The sequence below is a fragment of the Pleurodeles waltl genome, chromosome 6 (genome assembly GCF_031143425.1).
Source record: "Pleurodeles waltl isolate 20211129_DDA chromosome 6, aPleWal1.hap1.20221129, whole genome shotgun sequence".
NCBI lineage: Eukaryota > Metazoa > Chordata > Amphibia > Caudata > Salamandridae > Pleurodeles > Pleurodeles waltl.
In genome coordinates, this window is record NC_090445.1 from 1,013,273,482 (window position 1) to 1,013,288,172 (window position 14,691).

A 14,691-nucleotide genomic window follows, 5' to 3' on the forward strand; every position below is an offset into this window, starting at 1 on the left:
TGACGTGCAACTTGCACACCATGCACTCCGAGCAGGACGGAAAATGTTATTGTGTAAAAGGACCTCTGCAGTGACTGAGCAGTGCACCCTGCTGAACATGCTCTACGGGCATGTGAGAATAAATACCCTGTGGTCAGCGGGGTATCCCTCATTGGTAGAGCAGGTGCAGTCCGGAAATCCAGAAGCCCATTCAACCCGGATTATTGCCATCGTTTACAATTCAAATAGCAGCTAGAGGCCCGAATCGTTCCTTGTGGCACGGCCCGTGTGTCAACGGGCTCCGCTAGTGTCTGTGTGTAATCACCCGTGCACGGTCGGTGACGTGCACCCTGCAGATTTTGAAATCGAGCACAAGGGGATACCTTTGATGTAATAACATGTTCAGGAACGTTAAAGTGCACCTTGCAGATCATGCACTCTTTGGCATCAGGAAGTAACCTCCGTTGAAATGAATTGTACATAAATGATGACGTGCACACTTCAAATCGTCCAACCCGGGCAGGAGGGAATATAACCTATGGTGTAATCACCTGTGAACTGACAGTGACATGCACTTTGTAGAGCACGCCCACCAGGCACCAGATTTTACCCTATTGTAGTGTCAACTGTGCAAGGACGGTCACGTGCTCTTTGCAGATCGTGCAACCGGTCACGGGGAATATCCTGTGATGCAACAGCTTCTGCTCACACTAAGAAGTGCACCTTACAGATCAGGAAGCAGGACACGAGGGGTTATCCAGAAATGTAAAAAATGTGGAGGAACGGTAAACTGCACCTTGAAGATCATACACTCCTGAGTGAGTAACCTTTGATATAATGATGGTTTGTAATGACCTGTGCACTTTGCAGATCATGCACCGCGTGCACCAGGGAATATCCGGTTTCAAATGACCCGTGCACGCATGGTGAAGTGCACTTTGCAGATCATGCACCCAGGGCACAAGAGACTACTCTGTGGTGTAATTACATGTGCACGCACGTCGATCTGTACCTTGCAGATCGCCTATCCCGGACAAACGAGGATACCATGCGGTGTAATCACCTGTACACGCAAGGTGAAGTGCATTACTGTAACTTGCGGAGCGTGCTCTCAGGGCACAAGAGAATACCTTGAATTGTAATCACCTGTGCACACATGTTTTCCGGCACCGTCTAGATTGCGCACCATGGGAACTTATGAACGCCCCGTGATGCAATAACATGTGCACATACGATGAATAGTATTTTGCATATCATATACCCCGAGCACCCATGATGCACAAAGGACAAGTCGTGATGTCTGACTGGCATATCCAAGCAAAGGAGACACTTGGAAGTGAGCTGCAAAACTGGTCGTTGTTAAAAGTGGCTGCATAAAAAATTATATTAGCATTATGTTATGATCCACATTATGTATAAGCAGATATATGAGCATTAACTCGGAGACCAGAAAAATAAAATATGCATTATAATTAATGTGCCATTCCAAAAACAGTGTGCTTGTTGTGTTATCATTTTTCCATGATGTCTTGGAACAATCTTGCGCATGCATGACTGATAGGCATGCGTGACAATGTGCACGAATCGTCTTAATGTGTTACAGCAAGTGTACACGAATGCACGGTATACGTGAATTCGACTTTAGAGAGGGAAGCTGAAAACTGAGAAATGCGTGCTGTCAGAACTGGGTGTTAATTCACATAGGATTTCTAGAGAATAACGGTGGGGCAGGAGCGGTTCCCATACGCTCCCTCCCTCCCACTCAATAATACCCCCCCATGCTCTTTGCCAAGCACACGCCGTGATACTGCTCCAGGCGAGTACAGCATGGCGTAGAGTACCTGTATGGAATACAAAGAGAGGTGGGGCGAGGGGAGCTTGGGGGGGGGGGGGGTCGGCACAGAGGGTAAAAGGTCCATCTTTTTTCTGCATGTCAAGAAAAATAACATTTTCTACCTAAAAAATGGAGTTCTGCTCCACTCGGCGAGAACACAGTCAAGCAGAAATATACAATAAATATTGATTAAAATTATTGTTTTCCCGAGAAGTATTAGCTTTTCAGCTTAATTTATTTTTTATGATAAAACGCAACCGGAACGATTTCCCTGGCGCTGGCTCTGAGACTTTAGTGGCGATTCGGCAATAACTCACTGCCAGGGTCGGCTTCTGTGGGCTGGGACTGAGGGTCACCTAAGAGCAGACCCCTTCTGCCCCATGAGGCGGCCACACAGCCCGCCCCCTATTCTGAGCTGTAAGGCCTTGGACAGACGCGCCTCGTTTATAGCCCCGGCCCCTCGGACACTAACAAGTAAGCGCACGAATTGAAACAACTTAAAAAACCGATAGCCCAAAAAGTCATCGTCTTGGTATCTGCACGCAGAAATAGCGAATAGCTGCATTTCATTTTATTACAAAGCAAACATCCTGTCTCCAGTGCGTAAGGGGAAAAAAACGCCTTGTCGATAACACGGCTCGTCACGTGTGTAACGTGTCCCAGGCGTACATCCCATGGGCAGGTGAAGATGCGACAAGGGGGAAAAGTCGACCAGCGCGGTGAGATAGAGAAGTGGAAACATGTATGGACGCTCGAGTATAAACGCTGTTCTTTAAAACATAATTCAAACACGGACCCTGGTTATTCCTCTCACAGAGGACACTGCAAAAAGTGATATGTCTATGTGAGCTCATTTCGCGTCCCCTGTCACACACACATTGTTCTGTTATGTTACGTTGCTATGTTGCCCCATAACGTTATGGTACCCTATGTTAAGTTACTTTACGTTACGCTGGTTTACGTTATGTTACGCTATATTAAACTCCCACTCGCGTATGCTAGAATGTCTGTGTGTGACTTGAGTGCCCGGTTATCTGAGAGCGTTAAAGTAGATTTTACAAAATATGTACACTCCTTACCACACCGTGTCAGACTTGTCAATAAGAGGTGCCTCTATGATGTACGTCAGTGTGTGCCTTTCATTGGAAATCCTCTGCAAATGTGCGTATTTTGAAACATTTGTGCGTGTTCGTGATGTAATCTTCGCCAAAAGGCGAACGCTACGCAAAACAAATACCAAGTTACGTAACATAATCTGCGAGCGTAATCGCCTCACTTCTTTTGGGAGTCTTTGAAATACATATGGGGTCGGTTTTATCCTACCTATAAAATAGTAACAGCCGGACAAAACAGGAGTGTCCGTGACCTGATGTAACAAAGTACAACTTGGGAGAACAGTTATGGATAAAAACATAAAGAAAGGTTTGAGTATTTCTTAAGGTTAACGTGTGTAAGGGTTTCCAGCCTGGAGGCTAAGTGCGCCCTTTAACGACCGGGCACTTAACGATTTGTAAAATAAACACGCAGTACAGGAGGCAGCGAGACAGCTGAAAACTTGGAGAGCAGATTGTGCGAACAAACAAACTTCCCTTTCCCTCCTGAATGGCAGGCAGGGCCGGGGCGGCCTCTGACAGACACAGAATGCAGGGAGGGGTCTCTGGGGGGAGAGATCGGAGCTCACGGATGAGATTAGGGGGAGTGTCTGCGCCGGGGATCTCCGAGGGCCACTCAGAGAGCAGAGCATCCAGTGAGTGCAGCGGCCCCACCTCGCCGGGGATGTGCCGAGAGGGGAGGATGCGGCGCTAGCAGGACAGTGCGTGTGGCATCCGCGCAGGCCCGGAGCCCGCACACTCGCCGGCGCGCACCACACACCGCCGGCCGCGCAATCCGGGAAGGATGGTGTTTGCCGTCAACTCCACAGAACCCGCCACAGCCAGCTGGGAAGCCGTGGACTTGTCTCAAATTTCCGAGCTGGTGCGCCTCACACAAAGGAAAAAGGTAATACTTTTAAAATCATTATTCTTACTATTTTCCTCCGTTTTCCCCAAAGCATGTTGCGCTGCCCTAGTTCAGTGTCACCGGTTGATTTCTGCTTTCTAGCCAGTTTACGATGAGGGGCTTAATCTGTGTGTGGAATCCGTCCGTCGAGCCCGGCGTGCCTAACATGTATTTTGTGCAACTTAACTTTATACAATCAGTTAGTGTGCGCGTTGTTCTTTGAAGACTGTTGGTGGGAGAGAGTTGTTTTATGCTTCATCTTAAGCCTCAGGTTCGCCGCACCATTGAAGGCTCACGTTCGCTAGTCCAAGGCTGCCCTCTAGCGGCTGAACTTGGAAGTCTGCCACAGATAGCCCTTATGCTAAACGGCCCTGGCAGACATTGTGTGGTTCCGATCTTTCACCCAGGCTGACAATCTACACCGAATTAATGAATTTGAATATATTGCGGCACCACCGCGTCCCTTTTACGCGCAGGAAACATCTCGCCATGTCCCTGCCAGTCTACGAATTTCTAGAAACAAAGCGCAAAATACAATATAGCACAACTAAGTGCAATTACTTTTGATGGGGTCACGGAAGTCCTGCACGGGCACTGCCGCTAGTTTTACGAAGCATTGCCTTGTTTTGTAAAGTGCGGTACCACGATTTGACATTTAAAGCACACCACGCTAAAACGTTCATGCTTCCACATACGGATTCTGCGCTCGTGGGCATATGTTACTTTGTTTCTGTCCCAACAACGTGGAAATCATTTAGCTATTTCGTGTACATGGTGGGGGTGACACTTTGGTTTTAAATGTGCTCTAAATATTTGGATTCCTCTAGAGCGCCTCGAATGCGTGTCAGACATATAAACTGAAATATTAGGAAGCAAGATGTTTCGCTCAGGATCACAAGAGTTTTGTCATACGGGGAAGTCGTGGATGAATTTGTAGGTCGCCGGGTTTGACAGCAAGACACTGCCGTAACCTTGAACTCAAGGAAATACATCAGCAGATCAATTATAATTATTAATTAGTATACTTTCTCTAGTTGCAACTAATGTGACCGAAAGCACTCCAGTGAGGCTCTATTAGGATTTTAATTCTAACAACCTAAGAATAGTTACAGTGTTTCCAATAATAAAAGAAGGCGAAAACCGATAACATCGTTCCTATATGTACACACACACACACAACGTAAATAGAGAGAAACAGAATGACTGTGTTGCGGACACAAAGCCACGTATGTAGGCGCTAGATGTGTGTACATACGGCTAGACATATACTTACGCACATAGAAATGACATTATTTTACATTCTATTCTTGCACGTAAAATTTTATTACACGTAACTCGTGAGCCGTGCGTGAGGCCCGCTTTAGAAGTATGGATACATGTGTCGCCTGGTGGTACTCGGTACACCAGGTCACAGTAGTTTTGTCAGCCCGTCCGCAGTGCTCTCTGCTTCGCCAGCGGCCCTCGACCCTACCTCGCCCTTAGGATCGCCGAGCCTGTCCGGCGTCGGGCGCCCGTCCTCGGCAGCGGAGCCTCTTGTAAGCCGGCACCGGAGTGAAGTAACGCCGGCCTCGGCGCACTGCCTGGGCTCGAGAAGGCGAGCTGGCCAGAGCCCAGACCCGATGTGACCTCCTTGGCAGGGAGTGGAGCTCCGGCCGCCACCCCGGAGGAGGCTGCAGTTCAGGCCGATCAATGAACGATGAACGGAGGACTCGGTAAGGCGCTACTGTTCAGGACGAGCCGCGAGGCGCTGCAAGATCGCTATTGCTGGTCGCTGTCACCAGTCATTGCAGGATCAGCGTGATTCAAGGGTAACCTTTCCCTGTTGAATAGAAAACCTGTGTATCCATTTAAGATGTATTGTAGATGGCCTAGATACCCGCTACAACGCTGGCCTGGTGAAAACAACATTCACAAGTGAGACTTTATGGCGCTGGCAATTCTATTTCAGCGTCAAGCGAGAAGGAACCTTTACACTGCATTGGTTTCAAATAGTTTCAAATAGTTGTGCATTATTCGGAGGAGGTAGGGATGTATGGGGGTCAGTGGAGAGTTCGGCTCGGAGCAGTCTTCCCTTTGGCAAATAATTGTGCTTTACTTTATTTTACAAAATTTAGAATAAGACTGTCAATGTTGATGCACGGCAGATCCGCGCGGAGGAATGAGCCCTGAACTTCTAGTGGCTTCTTCAGCCGGTGGCAGTTCATGTGCTGCGAGTCCAGCGAACCAAGGGTGCTGCCTAGTGGGTGGCACCATTAATATGTACCCGTGCTTTTGTACACCCCCACCCTCTGTCACAATCCCACCCCCTACATTCTAACAAAGGAGTGGCACTGTTTAAAGCAAACAGTTACCGTATTTATAGCGCCCACAAGAGCATAAATCGTCTATTGGCGCTTGAACTTGGCACGCGTGTCATCGACCTTTGAGGGATGAAAGGCTGAGTGTGCCTTGGTTGAAAGTGAGGCAGCGACCTGAAGGTCTCAGTGCGCGAATCTGCAAGCCGAGGGGGGGGGGGGGGGGGGGCTTTCCAGCAAGGAAGAGTAGCTGCTAGTCCAAGCAATACCTACTACCCCCGCCCCTCCATGCTCACCCGAATACAAGGACCTCTTTTGAGAAGAATTTAAATTAGATGGCACTGCCTCATAATACAACTTAAAATGCTTATAAAATGCCATAAACGCTGTCAGTACTTTAAAACAGCTCCCTCGCACATTTATTGTCCCACGGAAAGTGACAACATGTTTGATATTTTGTCTCACTCTGTAAAGAACTGCACACACTGTTATCAGAATGATACACGTTTTAAAACACCCCTTAGTCCAGCATTTCCTCGACAAAACTAGTGGTTGAGAATTTAATAGGAATTACCTAGGGCATTGCGGACAGATACTTCTCCCCATAGCCTCCCCCCCACCCCCGACACACATAAAAAAAGCTGCTTTCCCTTCTGTGCATTATGTGGCGGACTCGGGCTAGTTGAATCAATAAGTGAAATGCAAAGCACACATAAACACTAGATAGGTGAAAACCCGCGTGGCTGCCAGCGACGCTGGAGAAAAGGCACCTTTCTGTTTAGATGCAGGGCCTCGTGGAACACAAGAGCTTGTTGGGGCTGTTGCCTTGCATTATGTAAAGCGCCGTGAAACCGCGAGCAAATATCAGCGCTTTTTATGTTTTTGTTTAAAGTATTCTAAATATTGTTTAAAGCCGTCATTCGGAGGTCAAATGCCTAGCCTTCTAGAGTGGCTAGATCTGATATTGGTAGGCCAGCGCGCAGCACCCAGCGCGACAACGCAGAATGCGCGCTAAATGTTAATTACAACGGGCGGCTTGCTGTGTGCTTCATGATGCCGTATAGCGCACTGAGACCCTTAGCCGAAAATACCGCTGTTTACAACATGTGTTTTAAAAAAAAAACGAATTCTGTCTTGGCATCAAAAACATGTACCCACGTGTACTGGTCAAATTTGGAAATGGGGAAATGACGACTTAAATAGGTGAGGCACGGGTGTGTAGTCGGAATATAACATCTGTGACATAAAACAAAACACTGAAAAAATACATTTTCACAACCATTCCGAACTGTACTTAATGTACAGAAGCGCGTGTGGAAGGTGACACTGTTATGGAAAGACGAGCCAGGAAATAGAAAAATTATCGCGTTTATCAATATTCCTTAAAGTGTAAAATCTACATTCTGGCGACTAGCATGTTTTATCCCATTAGGGTTAAAAAAAAATCTACGTTCCTGATTGTTCTCTCATTACCAGGAAATAATTGCCAGTGCGCAAGAAAACGTGATGAAACGTTAAGCGTTTTGTGGGGGTGAATAGCCAAAGTGTACAGAGCTCTCATAATGACTGGGCGCTTTGTACACCTGTGTGTCGGAGGACTGTGCCTCCTGGAGGGCGGTGGTCGTACACACTTTATCTGGGAAGGGGTGCTTGAAAGTTCGCTCCAAAAAATAAACACGAGTGTCTTATGAAGTCGGAGCACTGCTGCATAGCGGTAAAAGGCCGTATGGATCCCGGCCAGGCGCACCGGTCTGATGAGAGGGTTTTGTTTTCCTGGAGCACAAGGAATGCGTCTGAAGCAACAAACAATATGAGGGAAGTGAAATCAAAATGATGTGTATGGCTGCTGCGTGCATCTACACACTTGAAGTTTGTCTTTGGTGACAGCTCTCAAGGAGCACCGTTTTCAAACCTCGTAATTCATGGATCTGACATCATTCACGGGAGCTACGGACTTTTAATCTAACGAGAAGCCTCGAAACATAACATGTAATATAATATATGAATATAACACTTGCTCTTGGGGTTGTAGTTACAAAGAAACCAGCCTCAAATAGTTAAAGAAAAAATACTATGCCATCAGCAGCCTTCAGTGACATTATAATTACATTGCTATCTGTTACGTATGCTCTATCTATCTATCTATCTATCTATCTATCTATCTATCTATCTATCTATCTATCTATCTATCTATTTTTAATGGCGTTCCACAGAACAAGGGAGTTGCATATTTTCCTGAATTATGGATTTCAACTATTCAAATGCCAACATTTTTAAAATCACACATTATTTTATTTAAAGTTACACGTATAATTAAATACATTTCTGACAGGTGAGATGACTAACACGATCCAATAATTCTATTTTGAGGTTCTGCTGGCATCTGCATACAACCTCTCCAATGGCCTGGTGGGGTTCAGTCATCTCATCACGACCCTGTAGATATTTCATTGCATCACAATATACAGATACCCCGCCCGAATGCACTGAGAATATCCAGATTAGTACAAAGAAGTTACATTGCGGCCATCACAAAATCCGGCCAGGTCCGTGTACTACCCTCAGCTCCTTCTAGCAACAATACCACTCGTGTGTTATTCTTTGCCGTCTTTGGACGCTAGACTGTCCCTATGCTGACGGTGTACACTTCGTTGTCAACATTTGTTGCAGGTACTGCAGTCCAATAGTCAACATTCTACACACGTGCTTTGTAAACCTAATTGTGGCGAATAATGATTGTGCTCCGTTGTTCCTTTGTACATCTGCCCTTGCCTTCTCTAAGGGCTTCTGACACAGCCTTGTCACGTTTTATGTGAGTTTTGTTTCTGGAAAATCTCGCATGGGGTGGCACACGTGCACACCGATCTCGCACTGTGTATACAGACGATATATAAAAAGTTTATATATATATACATATATTATATACAGCACACACACAAACGTGTACGTATACACACACGCACGCAGTGAGATATATATCTCATGGACCTACCTTTCCCCCAGTAACAATGCACAAGCAAGGCAAGTGATCAGATCTGCACTTTGTGAAACAGAGTGCAGTGTAATGTGACATTCCACCTGCAGATATAGTATTCACACTGACGGGGCAATCATGGTTGGTTGCAGGCCGAAATGCAAGGTTTGCTTTTTATTAAATTCGTGTAGTGAATAACAATTCTGTGTGAACTCACGAGTATTTTTTTATTTCGTTTGACTCTGCCGTTTCGGTGTCTTAGCACTTCATTTTGTCCACCAGTAGACTTTCCTTTCTAGGTAAATAGGAAATAAATTATATAAGTGTTTCACTCCGGCAATGTTGCAATCCCTCTACACTTATTTCCCTTTTTAGTATACCACCCTCAACGCTCTCTGCTCCTTCCATGATTTCTTCCTTTAGTATTGCACTCTTGAAGGACTCCAGTCCATGTTTCCCTGCACCCACCCTGATATATCACTCTCACAGGTCTCTGATACCTCAGTGCTTTCATACCTTTAAGTATTGTACCTTTGCAGGACGCCAGGCCATGTTTACATGCTCCCACCTTTATGTATCACTCTCACAGGTCTCTGATACCTTTACGCCTTCTCACCCTAGTAAATCATCTTTGCAGGACTCCATTCCATGTTTGCCTAGCCCCTCCTTTGTATTTCATTCTCACAGGTCTCTGATACCTCTATGCCTGCTCACCATTAAGTATTGTACCTTTGCAGGACTCCAGTCCATGTTTCCCTACTCCCTCCTTTGTATATCACCCGCACAGGTCTCCTGTACCTCTATGCCTGCTCACCTTAGTATTGCACCTTTGCAGGACTCAAGTCCATATTTCCTTTCTCCCTCCTTTATATATCCCTCTCTCAGGTCTCTGCTCCCTCTGAGCTTTCTCATCATTAAGTATTGCACCTTTGCAGGACGCCAGACCATGTCTTCTTGCTCCCTCCTTTATACATCACTCTCACCTTAGTGTTGCTCCTCTGCAGGACTTCAGTCAATGATTCATGCTCCCTCTTTATTTATCACTCTAACAGGTCTCTGGCACCGCTGTGATTTTTACCTTTAAGTATTGCAAGTTTACTGGACTCCAGTCCATGTTTGCGTGGGCCCTCTTTCTTATATCCTTCTCACAGGTCTCGGGTACGTCAGTGTTTTTTCCTTCAAGTATTGCACCTTTGCATGGCTCCAGCAGCTCTTTCCTGGCTCCGTTCCCATGTTTATCACTCTTACAGGACTCAAACCCCTCGAATCTCCCCCCTTTACGTATTTCTTTTTGACAGGACTGTGCACCTTTCCTCACCTGCATTATTAATTTATCGTACTCTCAGTACTTCAGTCTCTCTTTTCTAGACCCCTCCCCCCCATGTATATCACTCTAAGGCCTCTACGCTTTTTCACCTTTTTGTGTTTCTTTGTGACATGACCAAAATCCCTCTACACCTGCCGTGTCCTTTCTATATCACGCTCACAGGTCTGCAGTCCGTCTGCCCTTTCTGTATCACGCTCACACGTCCAAAGGCCTCTTTCTCCTGTTTAAGTGTTTCTTCCACACTGGATTTCACGCCCTCTACGGGCGCTCTGTGCTTCCTATATCATGCTCACCGCATGTTAAACCCTTTCTGGATGCTCTCCTCATGTGTATGTCGTGCCCACAGGCCGTGCTCCTTCTGTGGCCTAGCTCTGCATTGATAGATCTCTCCTCATGCGTGTACAATATGTCCAGGGGCCTCGAACCATGCGTGCTTGCTGCCCCACTCAGTTTCACTCTCAAACCTCTGTGCTGACGCCATTCTTTGTACAGAGGACTCCAACCCCTGCCTGCACATCACGGCCATACCTGCCGCCTTCCCTTGCTTTGTGGCTCTTTCCCACTTATCCCCCTCACAGTCCTCAACCCTTCCTACACGCATCGCAGGCACTGCACTCCCGTCTCTTATACTTTCATATCTACTTAGCATTTCTCTCTCACACAGCTCTCGGCACGCTCCCCTTCTTAGTAGACCCCAATCACGTCTCCAACCCCGCCACCCCCGCCTTCTCCTATTCATAGTATATCACTCTGCCCCACTCCACTGTGCTCGCACTCCTTTCCTGCACGTCTCGCCCAAAGACTCCCATTTCCTCCATGTTTTGCTCCCCCTGCTTCATGTATCACCCTCACAGGGTTTCATTGCCCCTGTACTTGCTCCCCCTCACTGTATGTCACTTTACAGTTATGTATTCACTCTAGCTTGCTCCTCTTCACTGTATATCACTCTCACAGTTATGTATTCACTCTATACTTGCTCCCCTTCACTGTATATCACTCTCACAGTTATGTATTCACTCTACACTTGCTCCCCTTCACTGTATATCACTCTCACAGTAATGTATTCACTCTACACTTGCTCCCCTTCACTGTATATCACTCTCACAGCTATGTATTCACTCTATACTTGCTCCCCTTCACTGTATATCACTCTCACAGTTTTTCTTGTACCTCTTTGCATGCCCCCATTCACTGTAAATCATTATCAGTTATCTATTCTTTCTACACTTGTTCTCCGTCAATTTGTGTCACTCTTAGAGCTATCTATGCACTGTACGTTTGATCTCCATCGCCGTATATCACTCGCTTACAGTTAAGTATTCCCGCTACACATGCTCCTCTTCGCTGCATAGCTCCCTTCAATTATCTATCTATTCTACACTAACTCTTCTTTATTGTATATCACACTCACAGTTATCTGTCTACTCTACACTAACTCGTCTTCACTGTATATCACACTCATTTATCTATCTACTCTACACTAACTCGTCTTCACTGTATATCACACTTAGTTATCTATCTACTCTACACTAACTCTTCTTCACTGTGTATAACACTTAGTTATCTATCTACTCTACACTAACTCTTCTTCACTGTATATCACACTCACAGTTATCTATCTACTCTACACTAACTCTTCTTCACTGTGTATAACACTTAGTTATCTATCTACTCTACACTAACTCTTCTTCACTGTATATCACACTCACAGTTATCTATCTACTCTACACTAACTTATCTTCACAGTGTATTACAGTTAATTATCTACTGTACACTAATTATTCTTTAATGCATATAACACTTATAGTTATCTGTCTACTCTACACTAACTCATCTTCACTGTATATCACACTTAGGTATTTATCTACTCTACACTGACTCGTCTTCACTGTATATCACACTTACAGCTATCTATCTACTCTACACTAACTCGTCTTCACTGTATATTACACTTACAGTTATCTATCTACTCTACAATAAGTCGTCTTCACTGTATATCGCACTTAGTTATCTATCTACTCTACACTAATTCTTATTCATTGTATATCAGTTACAGGTATCTACTCTACACTAACTCGTCTTCATTGTACTTCACATTTACAGCTCTCTATCTACCCTACACTAACTCTTCTTCATTGTAAATCACACTCACAGTTCTCTATCTACTCTACACTAACCCTTCTTCATTGTACATCACACTCAGTTATCTGTTCACTTTACACATGCTCTGCTTTATTGTGTAACACTCTCACAGTTATGTATTCACTCTACACTTGCTCTCCATCACTGTATATTACTCTCACAGTTATGTATTCACCCTACACTTGCTCTCCATCACTGTATATCACTCTCACAGTTATGTATTCACCCTACACTTGCTCTCCATCACTGTATATTACTCTCACAGTTATGTATTCACTCTACACTTGCTCTCCATCACTGTATATCACTCTCACAGTTATGTATTCACCCTACACTTGCTCTCCATCACTGTATATCACTCTCACAGTTATGTATTCACCCTACACTTGCTCTCCATCACTGTATATCACTCTCTCAGTTATATATTCCCTCTACACTTGCCCCCTTCACTGTATAGTTGTCTCACGGTCATCTATCCACTATATACTTGCTCTTCTTCATTGTAAGTCACTCTCCCAGTTATCTGTTCACTTTACAGATGCTTTGCTTTATTGTGTATCAGTCTAACGGTTATCCATTTACTCTACACTTTCACCTCTTCTTTGTATATCAGTTACACAGGAATCCTATCCTCTTAGTCTCGCTGACCTCATTTGCATTTAACACCCTCACAACTCCAGTGCCTCTAAGCTAACTGGCTTTCTTTCTGTATCACTCTCATACGTCCTTAACCCCCTGTAGTTTCTACCCTCACTTCTCAGACACGACTCAAACATCTCACTCACAATTTGTACATCACTCTTGCAAAGAAACGTTTTATTCACGACTCTCAATATACCTTTACAATCCCATCTCTGTAAGGTTTGGAGTCGCACAGAAGTAGTTTGCTCTCAGGCCTTCGTTCTTCATAGATTATTTCCCCTTTATACTTCCAGCGACCTCTTACCAATTTATCTTTTTATTTCTACACCCATCATTCACTTTCAGCTACCCATTTATCTAGGGCAAAGCTTCCCCTTTTTCTTTCTCATCTCCACTGTCTGTGGCCTACCTTAGGAATGAATGAATGGTCAGAGTCTGTCAGGCGTAGAGGACAAACAGTGGCAAAAGAGTTAGTCTGAAAGGTCAGTGTGTGGCCCGTTTTTTGGCTGTTTGTGGTCTGTTTTATGGACTTGTGTAGCTATTGTTACTGTTGAAATTCACAATATTAGCCCAAACATTGCCTACAGCAAGCACAAATGCACGCAGGCTCCCACACCTTGCAAAACACCTCTACAGCATGTTTTCACAAGTTGATAATTGCCAAGATTTCATATGTGGGTTATTTGTTTAGCTATATCAGTGGTTCCCAACCTTTTGAATTCTGTGGATCCCCACTTTATCATTACTGGAACCCAGGGACCTGCACTGAATCCTTATTAGAATGTGGGTGCCCCTCAATGAGTCATTACTGAAAGCTTGGGACCTAATCTGTTAATATTTTATAATTTTCTAAGCAGTTACAGACTCCTTGAGAAGGTTTTGAGGACCCCCACTGGTCCCCGGACCACATGTTGGGAACTACTGAGATGTATGATTCACTGATCGGGCCACTTTTATTTTGATGCCCAGGCCAATTTCTGTCCAAGTCTGACACACTGCATGATCACATCCTATCTACTCTTTCATCATATCTTCTTTTGCTATTCCTTCCCAAATGCCATTCTGTATCCATCCGTGGATTTATGCCTTTAATTTCCTATAGAAAAGGCAACCATAGGTTTTCCAATTACAACAGCCTTTTTTGGGGGTTTTTTATGTGCCATTCCTTTAGGTTTATGGCATTGTGGCCAAATTTAGCAGGGCAGGCATTCACCTAATTTTATTAAGGTGTGTCCATCTATGCTTTAGTTAAAGGTACTTGTGTACTTGTAATCGTAATTAGAATTTTCATCATAAAGAATTCATCAGTATGATTTCTCTTTACTGTAGTTTTGTTTATTGCAGTCTTTATTTTCTTGTGTATCTTTCTAAAACTCCTCATAACAACAAGTAAATACCAATGTTCAATTTCAGTATATTATTTGACGCTAGGGGTTAGCGGTTAGCGTGTTTCTAAGGCTAACTGTTTTTGGTAGATAGTGGTCACAACAAAGAAGAAGAT

General features: G+C 44.8%; 1 protein-coding gene across 6 annotated transcripts in view; it reads left to right on the forward strand.

The window, feature by feature from the left end:
- Nucleotides 1-14,691, forward strand: part of PRDM16 (PR/SET domain 16) — a 986,347-nt gene that overhangs the window by 888,623 nt on the left and 83,033 nt on the right. The window contains exon 1 of one of the 6 annotated variants that reach the window (XM_069239930.1): nt 3,498-3,811. The exons of the other annotated variants lie outside the window; for them this stretch is intronic. Within the exon in view, the coding sequence (XP_069096031.1) occupies nt 3,710-3,811 (102 nt within the window). The 5' untranslated portion in view covers nt 3,498-3,709. Of the gene's footprint in view, nt 1-3,497; nt 3,812-14,691 lie in introns of those variants that run through there. 6 annotated transcript variants of the gene reach the window in all.